Here is a 23581-nt window from a genome sequence, read left to right on the forward strand (position 1 = left end):
CTCTTCAAGTCCCGCTCAAGGCCGCTTACAATTAAAATCATCACAATATTAAAAACAAGCCATTAAGACTTGTATATCCCATTATCTCCATTATAAATGTTTTCAGTGCTCAAAGAGGATCCCTCCTACCTTTTTTTACAAGCAGAAAAGCTGGTTATAACTGCCCTGCTTCCCTGAGGCAAATTCCAATAGCTTCCCCAGCTAGGATGAAAGATGAATGTACCTGGTTAGATACTGCCACCAAGGTCATAGATGCAGAGGAGTTAGCCGTGTTAGTCTGTGGTAGCAAAATCAAAAAGAGTCCAGTAGCACCTTTAAGACTAACCAATTTTATTGTAGCATAAGCTTTCGAGAATCAAGTTCTCTTCGTCAGATGCATCTGACGAAGAGAACTTGATTCTCGAATGCTTATGCTACAATAAAATTGGTTAGTCTTAAAGGTGCTACTGGACTCTTTTTGATTTTGCCACCAAGGGTTTCACTTGAGGTTACAAAGAGTTGCGAAAGGTCAGTGCTACTCATATACCTTTCTCTCCCTGGCTTCATTCAAACATTAGGGACACTTGTTTATCTACAAAAGGTATGAACACAGCTTATTTTTATGCTTGTGAGCTCCTTCCCTATCACACAAGGGCAACTGAAAACTTTTTTGAGGAAGACTTAACCATGCTTCAAAATGCTGTGATATATGGATGCAGGTGCCCAGGCAAGTAAGTGTTTCATTCCTCCCCACAAACTGATATTCCAAATCATGGTTAAATCTCAATTCAGAATTCCAGTTTATGGGAAGAAAAAAAAATCCAGTTCACTCAGGCATCATGGCAAATTAGAGCCTTCCCAGTTTTCAACTGTTTGTGCACAAGGAGAAAGGACAAAGAGGAGCATGAAAGCAAGCTGCATTTGTCCCAATCACAGTCAAACTTCTGTTTGTTGTGTTATCTAAATGTAGTTTGTGTCTTGCTTTAAGACCTACTGAACCCTGAAGCTGAAAAAAAGGTAGCATGCTGCTGCACCCCTGATTTGATGCTACAGAAGGGGGGTGGGGGAGCAGATACATTGCTGTTGTGTTGTCTGAACCCACAAATCGAGGGGAGTTCAGAATCAGGGGAAGAGGCAGGTATGCAAATCAAGCAACCAGAACTGGACATAGGAAACTACCACCTCAGGAATCATCTTAACAAGGCTGATGTAATAATTATAGTATGTTCATTGTTTCACTCACCTATACTGGGATGTACAGCTGTTTGGTTTAAGAAACAACTGCTGCATTTAAGCGTACTGAAATGTGAATAAAGAGCAATTGCATGAATATACTGGAACTCACAAATGAGTTCACATAACCTGGATCGAGGTGGCTCGGCGATGCTGATATTATTCGATCTGTCGGCAGTGTTCGATACAGTCGATTACGATCTTTTGATTCACCGTCTCACCGATGTGGGGATACGAGGGACTGCCTTGCAGTGGCTTGTCTCTTTTCTCCATGGTCAGGGACAGAGGGTGGCGCTTGGGGAGAAATGGTCATCCCGCCACCCTTTCGTGTGCGGGGTCCCACAGGGAGCAATACTCTCCCCATTATTGTTTAACATCTATATGTGCTCCCTTGCCCAGTTGGTGCGAAATTTCGGACTTGGGTGTCATCAATATGCAGATGACACCTAGTTGTATCTGATGATGGATGGATGGCCTGACTCAGCCCCAGATGTCCTGGAACATGCTTTTGCAGCCATGACTAGTTGGTTGAAGCAGAGTCGGCTGAAACTGAACCCGACTGAAGATAGAGGTCCTGTACTTGAGCCACGGGGCTTGGGACTCCGGCTCCCAGCCCTTGATGGGGCACCATTAGTGCCAGTTCCGAGGGTTAAGAGCCTGGGGGTGATCTTGGATGCCTGCCTGAAAATGGAGGCACAGGTCGCAGTGGTTGTCAGGTCCTCTTTTTTCCATCTGCGACAGACCAGGCAACTTGTCCCTTACCTGTCAACCAGCGACTTAACTACAGTGATCCAAGCAACGGTCATCTCCAGGCTAGATTACTGTAACTCACTCTCTGCGCGGGGCTGCCCTTGAGCCTGACCCAGAGATTACAGCTGCTACAAAATGCAGCATTGTGTGTTATTATGAGAGTGCCAAATAAGGCGTATATAACACTGATCTTACACGAGCTGCATCGGTTGCCAGTGGAGTACCGGATCAGATTCAAGGTTCTGGTATAGATCTATAAGGCCCTGTGTGGACTAGGACCAGCATATCTACGGGGTTGTCTCTCCCCATATATTCCCCAGAGGACACTCCAATCAGGGGACAAACAGCTGGTCCCTGGCCCCAAGGAGGTCCGCCTAGCCTCGACTAGAGCCAGGGCCTTTTCGGTCCTGGCTTCTACCTGGTGGAACACATTGTCTGCTGAGATCAGGGCCTGGCAGGACCTACTATCCTTCTGCTGGGCCTGCAAGACAGAGTTGTTCCGCCAGGCATATGGCTGAGGCTGGGCCTCTGCTGGCCTGAAAAGAGGGGTGTATAAAATCTTAACCCTCCCTGTGAAGGCTGTCCACCATCCTGTTTTAAATGTGTATTAATAGAAATACACTGCTGTTTTAATGATGTTTTAATGTATATGAATTTTTATTGTATTTTAGTATGTTGTTATCTGCCCTGAGCCTGCTCATGGGGAGGGTGGAATAGAAATTTGAAATAAGTAAAATAAATAAAACCTTTTCTGATCATTTTTTCCATGACAAAGTAGCAGCAAAAAGTCATGTGAAAATCAGTCTTGCAACTATATGTAAAGAATACTTGTTTTCGCGGCAGCATAAATGGGAGGAGCAACGGGATACATGCTGGATGCAATTAATGAGATCAGGTTCTATTTTTATCCCAACTGTTTGATTACTTCAAAATACCTTCCAAACCAGCATCACCTCCATCTTGTCTGGGTTTGGTTTCAATTTGTTTGCTTTCAGCAATTTGACCATAGGTATCAGGCAGCAGCTTAAGGTCTCTACTGCATCACCATCTATTCTGTACAGTCTATTGCTATAAGTATGCTCATATTGGATTGTTTCCATGTCAAGTAATATGTCGAGTCAATTTTCATTATGTTTTGCTTCAGTATTGTTTTCAGCTCTGTATCAGATTTTTGCTTGTTTTCAAATTTCTGCAATCCTTTCCTTATTGTATTGTTTATTGAATAATTATTGAATGCCCCAGCTATTGATTGTATAGACCTATACTATGTAATCTGCCTAGAATTTCAGTGAGAAAGGTTAACTATAAATAGAAGGAAGGAAGGAAGGAAGGAAGGAAGGAAGGAAGGAAGGAAGGAAGGAAGGAAGGAAGGAAGGAACAAGAGCTCAGGAAGCAGCATACCACAGTGGCTCAGGAAGCAGCATACCACAGTGTCTTCCTTCTAATAAAGTGGATGGAAGAACACTATGATGGGTCCCAGTGAAAGCTATCCAGTCATTAGAAACCAATAAATTAGCTCAATAATTTCAAAACACCAATTTTTTGTTCCGTTATGGTATTTTGCAGCACTTAAATGGTGCTGAAGTTCAATGTCCCAAATTCTTTGCCTAATTTCAGATTTGGCTTTTAAATAACCAAGGCTATTAAGCTGCTAGGATCCAATGGATCATAATTTTTCTGAAAGGGACCTTATCCATTGTGACTGAAAGGTGTCAGTTAATGTTAATGCTTTGTTGGAATATACCATCAGGGCTATTCCCTCTGGAATTGTTGCATCCATATTATTACTTTGAGATTAATGCGGAAATGCCTAAAAAAAGCATTGTCAAGAACATAAAATAAACATGTGAAAATACAAGCCAGCCAGAACCAACAGATCATTTTAAAGCAGTAAATAAATACAAGCTACATCATGAAGTCACAGGCATGTCCCTGGCTGCCATTAGCAATCTCCACTTCTTTGATCCGAAGACAATGTGAGTGAAAGAGGCAGTTTCACATATTGTGTCTAGCTTGGTCAGTATAATTGTGGCTGCTAGTTTAAATCCCCTCACAATTCATCTGAGATCAGTCTGAAAGACTCGCTCTGTGGTAGAGAATTGGTCACTGTTATGAGAAAAACTTTATTTCCAGAGACCTGAGAGAAGAAACGTTGCCTTTTTCAGGAATGCTGGAATGAGTGTGTATCAAAAATTTCAGATTTCCAAATTCTGTGGAAGTAGTTTGACACTGTCTACATGTGAGCTGCGCCCTGCCCACACACGCTCATATAAAACCTGCCTGCCAGGTAAGATCAGCAGCAGAGGCTCTTCTCTATGTGCCCCCATCTTCTGCAATAGAGTGGGCAGACTGGGCCCAGAGACGGGGCTTTTATCTATGGTGATGCCTTAGTCATGGAATGTCCTCCCCCACAGCAGTTCATATGGTGCACATACTTATTAACCTACAGACACATTAGGAAAAAGTTTCTTATTTGCTCAAACATTTTCTTAATTGTTTTATAATGTTTGTGGTCTTGTTTTTTCGACTTTGGAAAGTGCTTAAATCATTTTAGGTGTGACTGCATTTCCCCATGGCTTAAGGCAGTTTACAATAGTTAATTAAAACAAACCTTACTGCTTTATAGCCCTTTTAATATTGATTTTAGTCAATTGATAAATATTAGGCTTTTAAGTCAGTATTGTTATTAATGGTGCAAATCACTTTGAGTGTCCTTTAGAGAATGTGGCTGATACTCCATGCAATTCTCTTTTTGTTAATCCCATTCTGAAATTACTTCTATTTAGGAAGCAGATATAAAATTGTCAAGATAAAAACTTATCAAACATATCACACATGTTGGCACATATATCATAAGATAGGGGCAAGAGATATGCAATAACATTAAACAGACCTGGAACAGAAAATTTTGCTGGCTTTTGTTTCATGTAAATGCCAGAAAAAATTGCATCCCATTTATTAGTTGGATCAATCTAATCAACAAGTAAGATATCCAAGACCTCTAGGTTAAGAGAGCTTTCAGTGTACAATTTCTTTCACTGACCACTAAAGGCAAAGCCTCTGTTTAGCGTGCAAAGTTCGGAGAATTAATTAAAAGAAAGTAACACAGAGGCAGCATTAATTTAATATCAGTACTCTATCTCCTTAAATGTTAATCCTTGCATCATCAGATCTTATTTAATAGTTAAAAGGTAAACAATACTTGTTCACTGATGTAAGAATAAGAAAACAACTGGAAGTTACCTGCACTTCGTAAGTTAGGGTCTAAATCTGGCATCTCTTTACACGCTTCAGGACTCACACTGTATATAGAGGCTCCTGCTTCATTGGTAATGCTGTAAGCCAAAAAAAAAATCAAAACTCATCATATGAGACAGAATATAATTTTTAACAACATTAATAAAATATGTCCAAAATGGAATTTTATCAAAATAAACACAGTAAGGCAGAGACTGTATATGAAAGTGCACCTTAGTCAAATTGCAGGCTACAATCCTAAACATGCATACTTGGAAGAAGCCTGCATCGAAATGTATGAGATTAGGTTCTAATATTTAGGAGATAAGTGCCAGACCTGTCATAATCATGCATATGAATCTCTCCAGAAATACATCACCACTCACTCATGCTACCTTCTCCTTTATTTTTATCATGATAAATACAGGAATGTTTGATCACATTTGCCAGTGGTCACTTACATCCTAAACACACATAAAAACACAGAATAATCTGAAGCAAAGGCACATAAAGAGGCAGCTGAATGAGGCTGTCTGCAAAACCAAGAAGTGTTACAAGGTTATTAGTACAAATCTATTTGTATTGTCATATATTTATTTATTACAACTTTTTTATCCTGCATTTCCCCATGGCTTAAGGCAGCTTACCATAGTTAATTAAAACAAACAATAAAACCTAAATTCTCCCCCAGCCTAATAAAAAGCTCAATAAAATCTAATAAAATGCAATAAAATATATATTATGTTCTTTATATACCTCACATTTTTAAAAAACTAACAACATACAATAAGACCGCTTAGTTGCCCTTTCACTAGAACCACTATCACCATTTTCTAATTGCTACCTACAAATTCTTAACTATTACCCAGCAGTGCTTTCTGGGGCTCTTCCGTTACAAAAAGAAAACCTGACCCATTGAATGCAAGTCTACCTGCATGCGCACACACTCATCTACACACACCCTGCCTTCCTAAATACAACACGCAAGCACAACTTTTGGGGAAAAAATTGGATAAATGCTGCCGTTTCTGGTGCTATCCTGCCTTACCATATAGTTCGGCATTCTACACAGCCGTCTCCTCAGCAAGCTACCTGAGCCACATCACCACATTCAAAGCACATACCAATCCTGAATCACAAACTTAAAAGGCAAGCATATCAGCTTTCTATTGCTTAGGCAGATTCAAATACCCCCATCATTTTAGAAAGTGCCTGCTCCGAAGCTGAGGTAAATAAAGGATTGATGTTTCAACACTGTTAAAAGACTAATTCACACACAATGTAAAGAGGATCATCTAAGAGGAAAAATAACTCATTTCTACCTGCTATTGAAAACTTTCAGAAGGTCAGTATATTGGTACAAACAATGACATTTCTGTTCATGGCAAAGAACCCGCCACGTTAAAGATCTACAGGTCAGATATAATCGGTTTCAGTTTTATTCATGCATTCAATCAGAGCCCATGCCACATACAGCTGCTGCATTTGCCAAATAATCACTTATTATCAGGGAGCTTTTATACACAAATAGTAGGTGGGTGATACTAAAAAATTAGAGGTAACAATCTAGTCAAAAGGCAGAATACTGTAAAAAACCTTTAAAAAAAAGCAAGAAAGCAGTTAATTATACATGTTGGTCGCAACAACATACCCAGAAAACACAACCCAGCTCCTATAAAATGCAGACTAAATAAAAAAGGAAAAATTAAATGTCATCAGTACCTAAAACAAGGACCATTTTTCACAATGTGATTTTAATTTTTTAAAAAATACATTTTGATTGCAGGCCTGAGAAATGTGAAGTCTACAGAGGAAAAAACTTATTTTTCTGTTTCAAAATGTCACTTTTTGACATTCTATCCTCCATTAACAAATAATACATTCCTAACTCTTTATCTTTGAAAACTGTTTGTAATGCTAAAAGCCCCAATTAATATATCTGTTTAAATATCAGTGCCTAATTAGGACCACACAAAAGTATTTTGCAAACTGAAAACATTCTGAAAAATTCAGGAAACCACCATGAAATAAATAATACATTATTAATATTCCATTATGTACGTAATTGTTGTCAACATTCTAGGCATTTATACTGGGAAATGGCTACTAAAAGTTTCCAAGGTTCATGCTGTCTCATTGGAGTACATTCAAACGCATTCCAAGGTTAACACATTTTACTACAAGAGTAGCACAAAAGTACGGATAGAAAATCCACATGCTGAGATGTTGCCTGGATTTCCATAAAATTATGTCATGAATTGACAGGTTATCAATCATCTTGCTGCTACAACTGTCACTCCATATGGTGTAATAAAATTTAAATTCCTAGCTAAAAGGACATTGAATTAATAAAATACATGTGAAAAGGTAGATAAAAAAGAGGAAATGTTTCACTGAAAAAATACATTTCAGGCAACTGTTTGCATAACTTGGACTGCTTTTTCTAAAAAATATTTGCATACAGTAGATACAGAAAGAATGCCAGAAGGAAATGAGACAAGCTGTTAAGCAAAGCCTGCCATGTATTTTAAAAATTACAGAAAAACCATGTATCTTCTATCCAAACAAACTGGCAAAATACAGACAAAAAAAACAGTACATAGAAAGTTAGATACTGAGTTTCTTGGAAGTAAAATTTTACATTTTTAAAAAAGAGATATTACCAAAAATATTTTTGAAAGTGAGGTGTGCTTTTATAATTGTTACATACAATTCTTCTGTTCATAAATGTGATTTACTTTGCAGTTCATATTTGAAAATTCAATCATACTACAGGAAGCTACTGTGATCAGAAAGGGCAAGTGGATTATAAATGTTTTAGTTTCACAAACTCTTAGCCAAGATTTTATAGAGTTAATGAGATTTCTTTTGCCTGTGCAAATTAATAAGAAGCATTTATCTTTGATCACCACAATCAATTACATTTGCTTCAAGAACTAGAGGACAAGCCCAGATCTCATTGTTCTCAGCTATAGGGAATATAAAAGGGAACCGATCTATTAAAAAAGAAGGAATACTGTCTGCAGCACAGATGGGCAGTTTGGAGGCTTGTGAGTTGCTGGTTGGTAGGCAAGACATGCATTATCTACCGGGCAAGCACTTTTTAAAATAAGGACATATTCTGACCCAGAGAATAATAATAATAACAACATTAGATGTATATACCGCCCTTCAGGACAACTTAATGCCCACTCAGAGCGGTTTAAAAAGTGTTATTATTACCCCACAACAATCACCCTGTGAGGTGGGTGGGGCTGAGAGAGCTCCAGAGAACTGTGACTCGCCCAAGGTCACCCAGCTGGCTTCGTGGAGGAGTGGGGAATCAAACCCGGCTCTCCAGATTAGAGTCCCGTGCTCTTAACCACTACACCAAACTGAACTGCAAACAGCCTCCACTTCAGCTTACAATTGTACTGAATTAGTGATAAAGGCAATCAAAAGAGACGGTAACGCTGGTCGTGTGTTTGATAGCTTATACACAGTGACAATGCACAACCCCAAGTGCTGGGTGCAGCTCATTTTGCCCCTACAGAGCAATCTGTGCAGCTGCAAAGGGGAAATCCAAGCACAAAAACTCACACTTACATGCGGATCAGCCTCACCAGATTGTCCCAATGTAGACAATCCTGCAGAGTGATACACATAAACCTAGTCACATATTAAAGATGTGCAGTTGTGGACTGATGATGAAATAAGCTATACTAAACAGTTTAGATTTTTTTTGAGAACTGACAGAAAGAAATTCACACAGCGTAAACAGATATGTTAGCAGATATTTACAATTAATATGGTCCATATAATTTCCCTTTTGTAGCTGAATATATGGAAGACAATTTTTAAACAAGGTTTAGCCAGAGAATTATTATAGAGGAATAGTTATTTTCCCTCTTACACTACTGTAAAAAAGGGGGAAATGTGGGGGGAGATATTGTACGGATTCAGCAATCTCTGTACCTTTCATAGTTTGATAGCTGCACAAAATTTAAATACATAAAACAGGTTGGAACTTTTGACTGTGTTTCTGTGTCTATTTGTGTTGAGCATGCAGATTTTTGAGTTACACAGAATTCATTGTGCTTGTTGAACATCTAGTCTGAAGGTACTTTTTTCCACAAAAGTGTCCAATAGTCAAATCAAAAGATATTTGAACTCCCTGGTTTTCTGGGCAAACAATCTCAGGGACCCATCAATAGAATGAAAATAAATCTAGCAGCAGAGATGGGGAAGAATTAAGACAATGAAGAATGTAAAACAAATGGAAAAGGAAAGGATTGACTAAGCTCTAAAGGCAGGTCACAAGTTTATCTTGACAAGTATGAGTAGTCGGATAATAAATTTTTTAAAAATCAGTGAAACAACCACCACTTGTCAACCACAATGAGCACGTGACAAAAACTAATCCCAATTGGCCAAGAATTTGCATTTCTTTTCATGCCATAAAATAAGTCTCTTTTGGAATTGAAAAATTTCCAAAATGGAACAGAGACTTTTTCACTCAAAGTGAAAATGTATCATAATTTTTAACCTCCTTGAAAGAAAAACAATTTATAAATGTTTTAATAAATATATAATTTATATAGGCTTACCAATTTACTTAGATGTTTTACATATTTTTGTAAATATAACAAAAGAAGATGTTGCTACGCCCAGTGGAGCCCACAGACTCGTCCTCCTCAGATCCAGTTCATAAGTAGGGTTGTCAGTCCCCCGCTGGGGACACAGGGGAGCGCACCTTCCGGGGTGCACCCAGGCAGTGCTGCACACTCCCACAGGCTGCTTTAAGCCCAAATTGGACCCAATTCAGCTGGATTCAGCCCAAATCAGGTTGCTGAAGACTGCAGGAGCGCTCCCACGCTCCACAATGGCTGGATTCAGGGCGATTCAGGCCCAATTCAGGCTGCTGCAGAGTGCAGCAATGCTTCCACGCTCCACAGTGGCCCGATTCAGGACGATTTGGATCATGTGCCACCCGATAACATCACCTCCCAGAAGTGACATCATCACACAGGCTGGGAGTGCACACACACTCCATGTACACGCAAGGCACGATCTAAAAGGTAGGTGCTGGGGTGCCAACCTCCCATCCAGGGGGTTGAGGGACCTGGGCACACTAGTCATAAGCTGTCTACATAGGGGCATGGTTTCACATTTTGCTGGATATGGCCAAAGATTAAGCAAGGTACAGAAACCCTCTCTTGGATATAGTCATGGTTAACAGTTCAAAAGCCACTTATTTTAAGACTTGACAAATTTCAGAGGGTTAGCTGAGTTAGTCTGTTGTGGCAAAAACAGCACATTAAAAGATTTCTTCTGTTATATTGTTTTTATTGCTTTTTTAAAGTCTACTGATCCTACAATATGGCCCCTGGCTTCACTAATGCCACAATAAATTTGTTCGTCTTTAAGGTGCTCTATTTTAAGAACATTTCTTATGATTCTTTCCTTTGTTATATCTCACAATAATGACAGCTATGTTGTGATTATGAACTCACTACAGCTCTCTCTACAGATGCTAATTTCTGCTCTAATCAAGCTGCTTTATACCTTTATATCCTGACTCCCTTCTTTGTTTCACCCCTCCCACCTCCTGACTGGGATATAAAGGCTCAGAGATTTCTACTCCTCCGTGTATATGAAGAAGGGAGCTCTGACTTGAAAGCTTACACCCTGAACATCTTGTTGCCACCGGACTCAAATCTTGCTGTACTCCTATATACTACTCGTGCTTCATGTTGTCTAATGTCAGTGCTAGAACTGATTATATGCTGTTTCAGCATTTCTTCAATTCTGTATTGGATCCTTGCTAATGCTATGTCTTGTAAACTTGCATTTATTTACCCTATGGTATTGTTTATGGAAATGTCCTTAGCACTGTATGGAAATGATTTGATACTGATTGTACTAATCTCACACTATTTACCCTATGGCATTGTTTATGGAAATGTCCTTGATACTGGTTGTACTAATCTCACACTATGTAATCCACCTTAAGTCTCAGTGAGAAAGGCGGACTTAAATTACATACATACATACATACATACATACATACATACATACATACATACATACATACAAATACATACATACATACAAATACATACATACAATTGCTCCAATATGCCCTCCTCTGTGAGAGTGCCTTTACAGGCAATGCTTCAAATCTGACACCCAAATCTGGGTGGTTTACAATTTAAAAAAATAGAAAGAGAGAAAAAGGACGCAAAGCAATGCAGCATTTACCAAGGACACGATTGCTACATAGGCTTTTCCCTTCCTCACATCACAGTTCGAAACACAGGGAAGAAGGTTCTATCTCCCATCCTCATCTTCTCTGAATGGTATCCAGACAATGTAGACAAAATCTCAAAACAACTATATAAAAGCTGTATTCAGTCCAAGACAACGTTGTTGTTTTTATTTGGATAGAAATGTTTTAATATTTGCTGCTGTCCACAAAACAGAATCTCCAATGTCTTTTGTAAGCTGCTCTCAGCAATATGTTTTCCAAGGGTGACAAATGCTCATTTGAATAAACTATTCCACTCTGTTTATATAGATATTCCCAGAAACAAGACAGGCATACAAACCAAATCAAGGAAACCCTTGTTAACAGTCTAAATCTCATTTAAAGTTATCAAAATGTCATAAATGGCACTGTGCCCTGGCTAGCCCTTGAACAGTGTTGCATCAGCACCATCTGGTGACTGACTATGGTTACTGCTGGGGAGTTCAGAAATTCTAGAAGGAAAAATCCTAACCTAGTATTTGGAGAATCTTAATCAGTATCACTAAAATATTCACAAGAAGGTGCTATTAAGTCAGTCGTGTTTCCAGTATCACATTCACTAGGATATGGATTTTCTTAAACAGCAAGATTTGCTAGGCAAAAAGCTTTCCAATGTAGTTATTTCACTAAAATGACCCCTTCTCTTTTTAACAAGTTTTATTTCCTTTTTTATAAACTTCAGGATTTCTGGATCACTGATCAAATAAACATTTAAACTCCATTTGGGTCCTAGGCCAATAACAGAGTATCACCTTTGCATGCGAAAAGTCCCACACTCAAGCCCTAGCATATCCAGCAAGCGATGGATGGGAAAGCTCTCTCCCTGCCTGAGAGCTCCTGCCAGCCAGGAGTAGAAAATATTGAGTTGTCACCTGTAGCACAGCCCCTGTTAGGGAATCACAGAGTAACCTTTTTCCCCTCCTTGGGGACCACCACAGCCCATATTATGAAAAAAAGAGAGGCCATCAGAGATCTCAGTTTAGAATACAGAGATCTCTGTATTCTAAACTGGGCACAGAACAGCAGCCACTGGGGGAGTGCAGGAGGGGTAAGCTGTGAATTTCCTGCATTGTTCAGGAGGTTGGACTAGATGATCCTTGGGATCCCATCCAGCTCTATATTTCTAAGTTAGTTTTCCACAGTTTGCAGAAAGCCAGGAAAGTGGGAGCCTTCCCAAACTCATCAGGCAGTCCATTCCACAAGACGAGGGCCTCCACAAAGTAAGTAAGTAAGTAAGTGAGTGAGTGAGTGTGTGTGTGTGTGTGTGTGTGTGTGTGTGTGTGCAGTTGTTGATTTTGCCCTTTTGCAGGTTGGCACCTGCAGAAGGCCCTATTCAGATGAACAAAAGCTGATGTGGCTGAGCATAGGGTGAGAGGCAGTCCTGTAGCTATGAGGGACCAAGGCCATGGAGTTGACTTTAAGTGGAGACCCATGTAGAGTGCATTACAGTAGTCTAGTTTCGATGTTACCATGGCATGGATCCAGGTGGTCAGATCACCCACATCACGTAGGGCTTCTGGGCTATACTGAGTTGGAAGAAGGGCTTTTTTGCAGCTATATTAACTTGTTTTTCTAACAGCAGTACTGGTTTCAGTATGTCCCCTAGGCTCTTTACCGAGTCAGCAAATTAGTCACATTTAAACAATACACATATCCTTGAAAACACTGATGTTGCCTCCAGCAAGGGAGAAGAATAAGCTATTTGCTTCCTGGCTTCTGCTTGCATCTATAGGTGACATATAGCACTACAAACATTGACCACTGGTAGCTGCCAGGTCAACAGACAGCAAATTCAGGAGACCGGCTTCTAAATCAAAGTCATCAGAGAAAGGCCAGCAGCAATCCACAAGCAAAGAAGGCCCCATCTGCTTCACTCATGAGGACAGTACTACCTTCTTGGTGCAGAAATGCATCTTGAATTGCATATGTCTATCATGTAAAACAAGAATGACCATTATTCAATGCTGGAGTTTACCTTCCATTAAAATCTTCATCATACACATTTTGAGCAAGTAAAATCTACTTTTAAAAAGCATTGTATTCATTCCGAAAGAGAAAATGTTTCAGGAGAAGTTTTCAGTGCTTCACAAAATTTCAAAATTTCCAATTTGGAATGTGGAAAACTCCTCAGAACAAAGGAGGGGGCGAAAGAGATGCTTCCCCACCAGATCCTTGGCCTTCATATATCCATATACTTCAGCGAGCTTTGTGGAATGGACACAACAAAAATGGCACCTTCATTTCTCAATGTACACTTCAGACAGCATTCTAGCATGTTCTAACACATAATCAGAGGAGCACTATAACAGAAATATTAAAACAGAAAGATTCAACAATTCTTGTGCCAGTTACATAGCAATAAATCGAGGCAGTACTTGAGAGTCTTGGTGGACAGATTCTTGGCTCCATTAGATCACACTTTCTCGTGAGAGACCAAAAGGTTGCCTCTTAAAATCAGCACCCAAAGTCCAATTATTTCCCTTGTCACACCTGTGCAATCCTGTTATCATCATCTGCAACATGAAGATGGTGAGCAAGAGCAGAACATGCCCCCTACGATGATATCTAGAAAATAGGAGGAGGGCAGGGCACTGATATACACTCTGTGACAAGAGGTTATGTCCTTTACTCAAAGATGATAAATGTGGTACGATTAGCTACCGCATAGGATGGAGCAGAACGACAGCACAATATAGATGCGTGCAACTCAGCACAGTGGACAATACAGCACTGTAATCTAGAGCAACAGATTTATGGGAAAATAAATTAATAGATTAGAAAGTGACTAACAGATTTTGAAGTAGGACAGAACCCAGCATTTCACCTTTTTTAAAAAAAATCACAGAAGAATACATAAATTAAAATCAAAAAGCATCAAAAAGAGCAATCAGCAAGCACCCAAAATAGCTTTAAATGTCTGAAACCTGAATTAGGTAACCTATGGGATACTTCTGAAAACACGAGTCAACCGGCTGGGATTTCTACACCTCCCACTACAGTCCAAACTTATCTCTGAAATGCTGCTTCTGAGGGCCAAGCTACACATGACGAATGACACTTGAACGGCAAGTGGATTGAGTGGAGGGCAAGTGAACAGGGAGAAATACACTTGCCATTCAAGTGTCATTCGTCATGTGTAGCTTGGCCCTCAGGGACATTAAGAACATTTTGAGAGGCCAGCTGGAGGTCTGCCACAGGGACGGTGTTTCAGCAACCCCCTCTCTTTTCATTAGCGGAAAGTTACTGCAGAATCCCAGAGCTTGCTTTGCCCTCCTTAATCATTGGAATAGTGAGTAGAACCTCCAGTGAGTGTCCTAATGGACTCATATCAAGAGAGGAGGTCCAATAGGTATGTGCATTATAGGAAGATAAGGGTTTTAAAGGTTAAAAATCACTTTCAGTTGAACCCAGACACACATGGGCAGCCAATATACATGATCAAGAATATCAGCAATATGAATGGTCCTACTAACAATGAATTTTTTGTCATTGTCCCCAAGTGCTTAGTGTTGTTCTGCTGTGCCCCACTTCTTAGAAAGTTGCCTTGGGTTTCATTTCAGGAGAAAAGTGGGTTAGAAGAACAGGAAATAAATATAAATGAAGTTGTTTTTGTCTATTACTTTGCACTGAATTTCATCTGAAATAATTTTAGCTAGCCTCTAGTTTGGAGAGATTCTTTTGAAGGACTGTGTGTGATCTGACCATATATTTATTTAATTGGTGCATTTTCATCCTGCCCTTCCTCTAAGAATCTCAGAATGTCATAGATGGTTCTCCCATTCTTCATTTTATTCTAACAACCATGTGAGGTAGGTGAAGCTGAAAGAGAAAATGGCTGACCCAAGGGCAACTTTGCTGTCTTACAGTTAACAGGGTGACTCCAGAAAATATATGAATAATTTAAAGAGTGTCCAATCTAACACAAATCCCAAAAGAGTGCACTGCTTAGTTCCTCCTAAAGTGAAGATTGTTCCATTTACTCCTAAACTTTCTTCCTAGTCTTTGTCTAATATTACATTTTATTAAAGGATGTAGAATATTGGGATTTGCAAAAAGTCTGTGACAGCTGACAAGCTCAAATGTTAGTGGTGCAGGTTACCCTTTCATAGAAGCCGTGCAATTCTCTTCCAAGAAAACTTGTTCCATCATCATGGCCTGAAGTCATGAAGTGACCTTCATGGCAGAGCGGGAATTTGAACCCAAGCCCACCCAGTCCTAGTCTGGCACTTTAATCTCTACACTGAAGTAGTTCTCAGTTGTTATGCATAGCAATTTGTTTGTTTGTTTGTTTATAGACCACCTTTCTCACTGAGACTTAAAAGTGGATTACACAATGTGAGATTAGTACAGTCAATCTCAAGAACATTTCCATAAACAATGAAATAGGGTACACAGATACAAGTTCACAAAGATACAGCATTAGCAGAAATCTAATACAACATAGTAGTGAAGTCTATGGTCACTAGCAGATCATCTGAGATCTCCTCCCTACAATACAGCCTTTTTGAATAATTCAGTTTTGCATTGTTTGCAGAAAGCCAGGAGAGTGGGGGCTCTCCTGACCTCCTCAGGCAGGCTATTCCACAGGGTAGGGGCCACCACAGAGAAAGCCTGTGTCCGGGCTGCTTTCGATTTCGCCTATGTGCAGGGTGGCACCTGCAGGAGACTCTGTTTGGAAGAGCGAGGCTGCCATGGAGGAGCATAGGGAGGGAGGCATACCTATGGGACTGCCTCCCTCCCTATGCTCCTCCATGGCAGCTGGATCAAGGCCATGAAGAGCTTTATAAGTGATAGCCAATACCCTGAACTGAGCACAGTAATTAATGGGTAGCCAATGGAGTGACTGCAGGATGAGAGTGATGTTCATGCTCCTGCTCGCTCCTGATAACAGTTGAGACGCAGCGTTTTGCATCAACTGGAGTCTCTAAGAGCCAAACTACAAGTGACGCCTGAGACTAGTTGGATACTTGTCAGCTTCCCTCAAGTTTTGATGGGAAATGTAGGCGTCCTGGACTTGCAGCTTGCCTCTCCGACTGCTGTCCAATGGACTTTTCAACTGTCACTTGTCCAACATTCCGCCAAGCTGCCTACATTTCCCATCAAAACTAGAGGGAAGCAGACAAGTGTCCATCTAGTGTCAGGCATCACTTGTAGTTTGGCGCCTAGTTAGTTTAGATGGGAGAGCTATGTATAGTGTATTACAATAGTCAAGTCTTGATGTTAACATAGCATGGATCCAGGTGGCCAGGTTATCACTGTGTTGCAGAAGTTAACCTCTCAGATTTGTATTTCACTGGGGATGTCCTCCCCACTCAGTCCATTTCAGTTAAACCTTCTAACCCTTTCGTAAGAACCTGAAATAGCTTTGACAACAAATTTTACATTATATGTGTTAAAACCACAATGTTGGATTTGAGTTAAAAATTCCCAAATGAATGCTGTTGAGGCCAGCGCTACTGACATTAAGTTCTAAAGCCTCATCCTTCCAAGTGGTGTGTGTGTTCAGACAGGGAGCATGCATACGGCTTTTACATTACAATGGGACAGGTGAGGAAGTGGGAGGCTAAGGCCGCCCACATAGATTATTTCAGGGCTTTTTTGGGGGGAAAAGGTGGTGGAACTCAGTGGGTTGCCCTCGGAGAAAATGGTCACATGGCTGGTGGCCCCGCCCCCTGATCTCCAGACAGAGGGGAGTTCAGATTGCCCTCCGTGCTGCTCAGCGGCGCAGAAGGCAATCTAAACATCCCTCTGTCTGGAGAGCAGGGGGTGGGACCACCAGCCATGTGACCATTTTCAAGAAGTTCCGGAACTCCGTTCCACCGCGTTCCAGCTGAAAAAAAGCCCTGGATTATTTACAATGCTGCTAAACGGTGGTAATATTTGTGCTCATCAACGCAGTGCCATCTGCACTGAGTCTAATCACAACCACAGAGCAGACCGATACACTCCTGAGGGCACCACAATAGCTTCATCTAGTACCTTTGTATGACACACTTCCTCACAAAAATTGCCATATAAAACAGGAGCAAGTGTGTTAGTTCAACACATAAATAATTCAAGTTTCTATAACTCTCTTTAGTGTTTTTTAAACAATTCCAGGCCAACATCAAAAAAGCTGTGTGACTAGTTCTGCATAACCAATGGGAACAACTGGACTTGCTTTTTTTAAAAATCAGCTGGTCACCCCACACTTTTGAAAGCAAGAGGACTTTCAAAAACAATTGATGGTGTGGCCTGCAGGTCTACTATTCAGGAAGGAGATCATTTTAAAAAACGCATTGGCTGAAAAGATAAAATGTCTCCAATACATGCATGGAAAATATATTCATCCAAAGCAAGCATACACTTTTGTAATGACTACCAAATGAAAGAACTATTAGATTTTGATGCAAAGCAGCATGGTGCAGTGTGGTCAGCCAGTTGCCCTTAATGGGCATACAAATCAGACAAAAGCTTTAGCAGGAAGTCAAAATTCTTCCAGAGATGCTTCATTCTGTACACTTTTTTATGTACAGTTAAGTGGAATTCACAGAACTGAATCTATTACTGTCTTGGCCCTGCTGAGTCTTCATGCATTATTGTGCAAAGCTAGTCACCTTTCAACACACCCCAAAACACCAAAGACTGCCAATTGAGACAATGTGCTCCTCAGACCTGCCATGTTGTCTCTAGAGAATGTGACCATATGACCTTCATCAAACATGCTCAACCATCAGCAGCCCAGAAGTCAGGAGCTTTTGCCTCCTGCTCTTGAGAAGCCCCCCCTTTGCTAATTTAGTTCTGAAGTGCAGCTTGTGCCTTGGTAGCAACAGCCTCCTCCCAACTGGGACTGTATGCGCCAAAACAGTGAAACCTAACCCCCGCCTCACTCATCTCTGTTCCTCTAAGGCTGATTCTCAACACATTAAGGAAAAAAAATGTATTTCCCTCTTGTGAGGCAAAAGCAGTCCCATTTAGACTTCTTACAGATTTAAATCCCCACTTGAGCTCACTCAACAACTTTCACTGTTCTCCCCATAAAGCTATGCAAACATTATACAAATAACACATTTTCAAGGTTACGCTGAGGGAGGTCTTGCAACATTTGGTGAGTAAAAAGAACATGAATTTGCAGCTGTATTTCCGCATGTGTACAAAAGGGAGGGGCTGGATTTCACTGTTGTCCTCAATAAACAACAATAGGAAAATAGAAAGGATATGAAAAAGATATGAAAAGATATGAAAGTTTATTTCAAACTTAACTGCCTGGTAATTTCTGACCCCTCCCCCACAAAAATTCTGTATTAAGGCAAAGCTTCCACTTTAGATCGAAACAACACATTGCTCACACAATCAAATGCATTGTGTGCAACTAGGCTTCTAAACATACTGGTTTAAAGCACTGATATTGGTCCCTCATCTAAAGAACAATCTATGTGAGTGGGTGGGTGGGAAAAAAAATCACATCTGAGCACTGTAAATGTAAAAAGTGAACATACTGGACTATTAAATCAGAGGCATATGGTATCAGCTTAATTTTGCATATTTCTAAACCAAACATGGCCTTCTCAAAGGCAATTGCTTGCCAATTTCTTCTTGAGAATTAAAACACATTTTTAGTGTGCGTTTAAACATGTGTACACAGATAAATAAATGAACTCAGCTCCAATTAGTTTCACAGAATGTTGGATTGACAGTTCGCAATGCCAGAGCCAACCTCAACCCCAATGCAGAAAAGCCCTGGAGGCAATATAGCGGCATCCATTTACACCAGAACACCACTTGGCAGCTAAACCTGAGAATGAATTTGGACTCCAGCTACGGGTCAAGGAAGGTGGCATGTGTCTTGAAAATAATGCATCTCAGAAGGGAACTGTCAGCCTCACAGTGTTGGTAAATCCTTGCCATGGAAATGTATGTAAGTTATATACAGGTGGAGGGGGGGGGGCAGCCTTATTATTTGACACTTAATTTGAGGTAAGTTGGATTTATGTCCAATTTTATTATTTTGTTAACCTTAGGATCTCTTGGAATAACTTGTGTATCGAATACTGACATATTTAATCATTCTCACACATTCTACAGTGCTCTTGAAATCCCTCCTCACAATAAATTTAGAAGAGTCAGGGAAAGTTCAACCAACGTTTAGAGAAAAAAATCTGAGCCCCAGAAACTTGAGAAATTAAGAATGCACTTCCATAATACAGCTTTCTTTTCAAAACTTTGTTCACCTATCAGTCATCATACTCTGATTCACTCCAGGCTATAAGTTCATACGATATTGGTTGCTTGCTCACTGATGTATAGTCTAACCTAGCACTCGAGTATAGTATTCTGAAAAAACACAAGTAATTGTTAGAAGGCTGAAAACTGGCATAAAGACAACAAAAGTATCAGTGATGCCAGATTAAAAACCTCTCTAAATCCCAGTGGAGCTTAACCTAACATGGCTACCATCTTCCATTGGACAGCACCTATTTTCTTGCAGTAATCTGTGCTCCACTACTTGCTATTATTATTCATTCTTATTACTTTGTTTCAGGACATTCAAGACATGAGAACTGTCCTTATAACGTGCAGCAATGCATTTCTTTCAAAAAAATTAACTTGGACTGGAATGTTTGTTTAATAAAGCTTTAAATGAAAGGCTTTGAAACTGTCAGTGCAGCAAACTCTCAGCTCATAATGATGAGATACATTATCAATGGGAATGTGTCAGCAACCTCAATGTGTAAGTTGACTGCAGAAAGCAGTATGTACCCAAGAGGGATGGAGTCACCATTAAGGCAGCAGTGACAATCAAAAGATGGAAGCATAAAGTCTTCTGGGTCAAGTCCAAGAGCCTTAAAGGAACTGTGTGTCTTATTTTCTGAAGAGAACAAGGACATGACATGACAGGGGGGAGGATACATTTAAGATGATTACATGAAGTCGCTTGCAACTATGTAGATTAAAAATCTAGCCACAGTGAGCAAGGATGTGGCACATTGTTTATTAAAAATCAGGAGGAACTGGTAAACTGTGTGTTAAAATCTTGTCTGATAAAATCTTGGCAAATTGTGTGTTAAAATCTTGTCTCCGCAGGGAGGAGAAAAGCAGCATATACATGCCTAGGAATAATAAATGAATCAGGCAACAATAATATAGCAACCACAGGAAGTGAGAAGCAGCAAAGAGCGACCAAGTTTACATCATGCGACATATCTGATGACAACTTGAGGAATACCAGCTAACTGCTTTTCTCAATAAGAAGAATCCTATGGCAAGCTAATGCTAGCCTGAATGCTGGGCAGATGGTGATGCTAGAGATGATACTATTGTGTTCTTGACACTGCTTGCCTCGATCATCATGTGGCCATTAGCAGTGAGCATCCTAGCTTACATTAGTGATGCATACTTTGATATTTCTGGTTCAAATACATACGCACGCACACCCCTTATCAGTTTTTAAAATATATATATTTGGTATCCAGATCTATATTTGGGGCTTCTGAAATTCTCGTAATCAGGTTCCTCCAAATTCCAGAAACTCTTTGTCCACTCATGATGATTCTCTCTCCATCACCCATCGCTCCCTAAGCATAGGCAAAGAGAATAAAAAGCAGGACTGGAACTTGATGCCATTTCCGGCTAGATTTTTTTTCCCAAGTGCTGCTGCTTGCTAGTGGTCTACGCCTTGGATTTCTGCTGCCTCTTGCTGCCTGCCAGGGAAGAATTCCTTCTTGTTTGGTGCTTGGACATCTTTAGGTCTGGTTTGCCCTCAGTGGACTTAGTTTTAAAATATTATTTCAAGTATTTCTGGGTTTTTTAAAATTCTCACGTGCAGGGCTGTAGTTGGATGGAGAGAGAGAACATTATTTCCAGGGTCTGCTCCATACCTGCTAGAATATCATGAGCCTGACATTGTTCTGGGGACAGACTGCTCAGCAACAAGGAGTGGCTAACTCTCTCCCAGACAGTGGAGGATCTTAAGACTTTTAAGGAGTTCACAGAGGTGCTCTTGCCCGGCATGGCAATCCTGGGTCCTGTCACTCCCTTCATCCAGATGCTTTAAGGAAAGATAGCTGCCCTTCTGGACCCAGGTGCAGAATGTGCAGGTATCCTTTCAGGAGTGTACGCGCCACTGCAGAGGCTGCAAGGGCACATCAAGTGCCATCTGGGACCTCTCACTAAGCAGAAGGTCTGCATGTTGGTGACCATGTTAGCTGGGCATCAAGAGCTGCCTTGCCAAGAGTGCCAGCCAGCTCATTCGCTGGAGAGAAGAGCTCTCTCAGTGGTCGCAGTATTTGCATGCCAAAAGGACATGCTACTTTAAGGAGAGGAAGAGGGAAGCTCTGCTACTTCCCCTAACATCTCTCCTACTGGCAGGTTACCCCATGGCCACTCCAGAGGTAGCTATGGTGATGGAGGCCATCAGGGAAGCACTCAGCACATGACCATGCCCTCTTGGATTCTCTGGTCCCCACAACAACCCTGTGAGGTATGTTAGGCTAAGTGTGTATGACTGGCCCAAACTTGCCCAGGAAACTTCCATGACAGAGAAGGGATTAGAACCTGGGTCTCCCAGATCCTAGTCCAACACTCTAAACATGACACTCCACTGGGTCAGTTGGAAATTTGGGGGGAAAGGAGACAGCATTCAGCAGTTTGAGACCTGACAATTTTATTAATCTCTTTGTAACTCTGAAGCTTCCCTGGGTTGCTCAACCTAATTTTAAAAAACCAATCAAGCAATATGTTACCATTGTAGTTTTGAGAAAAGCCTCCCATCTAATAGCCAGAAGTGAAAACTAAGGTTTAGGTAGGCTTGCCATTTGGACAGGGGATCCCCCATCCCAGCCTCCACCTCCCACCACCTTTCACCTGGTCAGCAGAAGAGAAGAAAGGTGTGGGAATGCAGAGCGCCCCCAAATGTGCCCACATCATGCTACGAATGACATCATTCCTGAAGTGACAGGGAAGTAATGGATCACAACAGGGGCCAACTGAGTTAAAATCAGCCTCAAATTTAGCATCCTCCTGCGTGATACCCCCTGTGCCCCCCTGCAAACCCCGGTTCAGCCCTGCAGAGACCTGGCAACCCTAGGTTTAGCTCTTGGGAAAAATAACATTAAGCAACTATTTAAAATTTAAACAGCTAAAATATCATCTTACAAATTCAGCTCAAATTTAGGGGCTCTTTCCAGTTTTCTTTCAAGAGGCCTCACTGACGAATAAAAAATAATGGAACTTACCATGTTTAAATATGGTAGAATGGCAGCAAGAAAGAACTACAGTGCCAAGAAAACACAAAAAGCTTCTTGTCGCTGTTCAAAAATCCTCCTACCTGAGGCCTTGTTGGATGCTTGGGGGAGCAGACTGCTACTTTAGCACTTGGACTAGCAGATCTAGGCGCTGTCTCCCAATCTTTCCTGCCCCTCCCATTATTTTCAGATGACTCACTGGAAAATATCGTTTCTCCAAATATACCTGAAGCAGAGAGAAGCCCTGACCACCCCTCAAAAAAAATCTCCTGAGTGCTGGACTATTGGAAGTGCTTATTTTGAACAGATTACCACATTTTATGCTGGGTTCAGGTTCAAAGAAAACAAGAGGTTTTAGATTTAGTTCCAGATCACTGAAAAAACTTCTCTGAACATGTTTGGTTTTGGTTTCACTCCCTAGAGCTCTGGGGAGCCATAATTTCCCCTGGTGATTTTTCTAAATATCATCCAGTTCCTTCCCATTAATACCTTTTTTCAACAATAAAAGGAAATAATGGTAATGTATATTTATTCTAGCTTTTAAATTATTCTTCATTGTAAACTGCTTCAAGAACTGTTGACTGAGAATGCAGGATAGAAATGCCAAAATTTTATGAATACTAAAGAATAATAACAGTTTTACTTTGGGGGCTATTGCTCTTCACAGGGATCAGTACAAACAGAGCAGTTTAAGCATTTAAGACCTCACCTAATATTCTGTTAAGAAGAGAATCTTCCAGTCTAAATGACTTCCTCTAGCTTCCCAAACCAAACGTAGCAAACTGTGCAACTATGACACTGGAAACCTTTATCCATTCATCTATGAACCATGCCCTCAGCACATCTCTGCAAAGGGAAGAATGATCAGATATCT

At 40.6% G+C, this 23581-nt stretch overlaps 1 protein-coding gene across 3 annotated transcripts in view; it reads right to left on the reverse strand.

The window, feature by feature from the left end:
- SRBD1 (S1 RNA binding domain 1) overlaps positions 1-23581 on the reverse strand; it is a 194881-nt gene that overhangs the window by 115996 nt on the left and 55304 nt on the right. For all 3 annotated transcript variants that reach the window (XM_054996788.1, XM_054996779.1, XM_054996794.1), the window contains exon 15: positions 5206-5297. In XM_054996788.1, the coding sequence (XP_054852763.1) occupies positions 5206-5297 (92 nt within the window). The remainder of the gene's footprint in view (positions 1-5205; positions 5298-23581) is intronic.

This window comes from Eublepharis macularius, chromosome 1 (genome assembly GCF_028583425.1).
Source record: "Eublepharis macularius isolate TG4126 chromosome 1, MPM_Emac_v1.0, whole genome shotgun sequence".
NCBI classification, from domain to species: domain Eukaryota; kingdom Metazoa; phylum Chordata; class Lepidosauria; order Squamata; family Eublepharidae; genus Eublepharis; species Eublepharis macularius.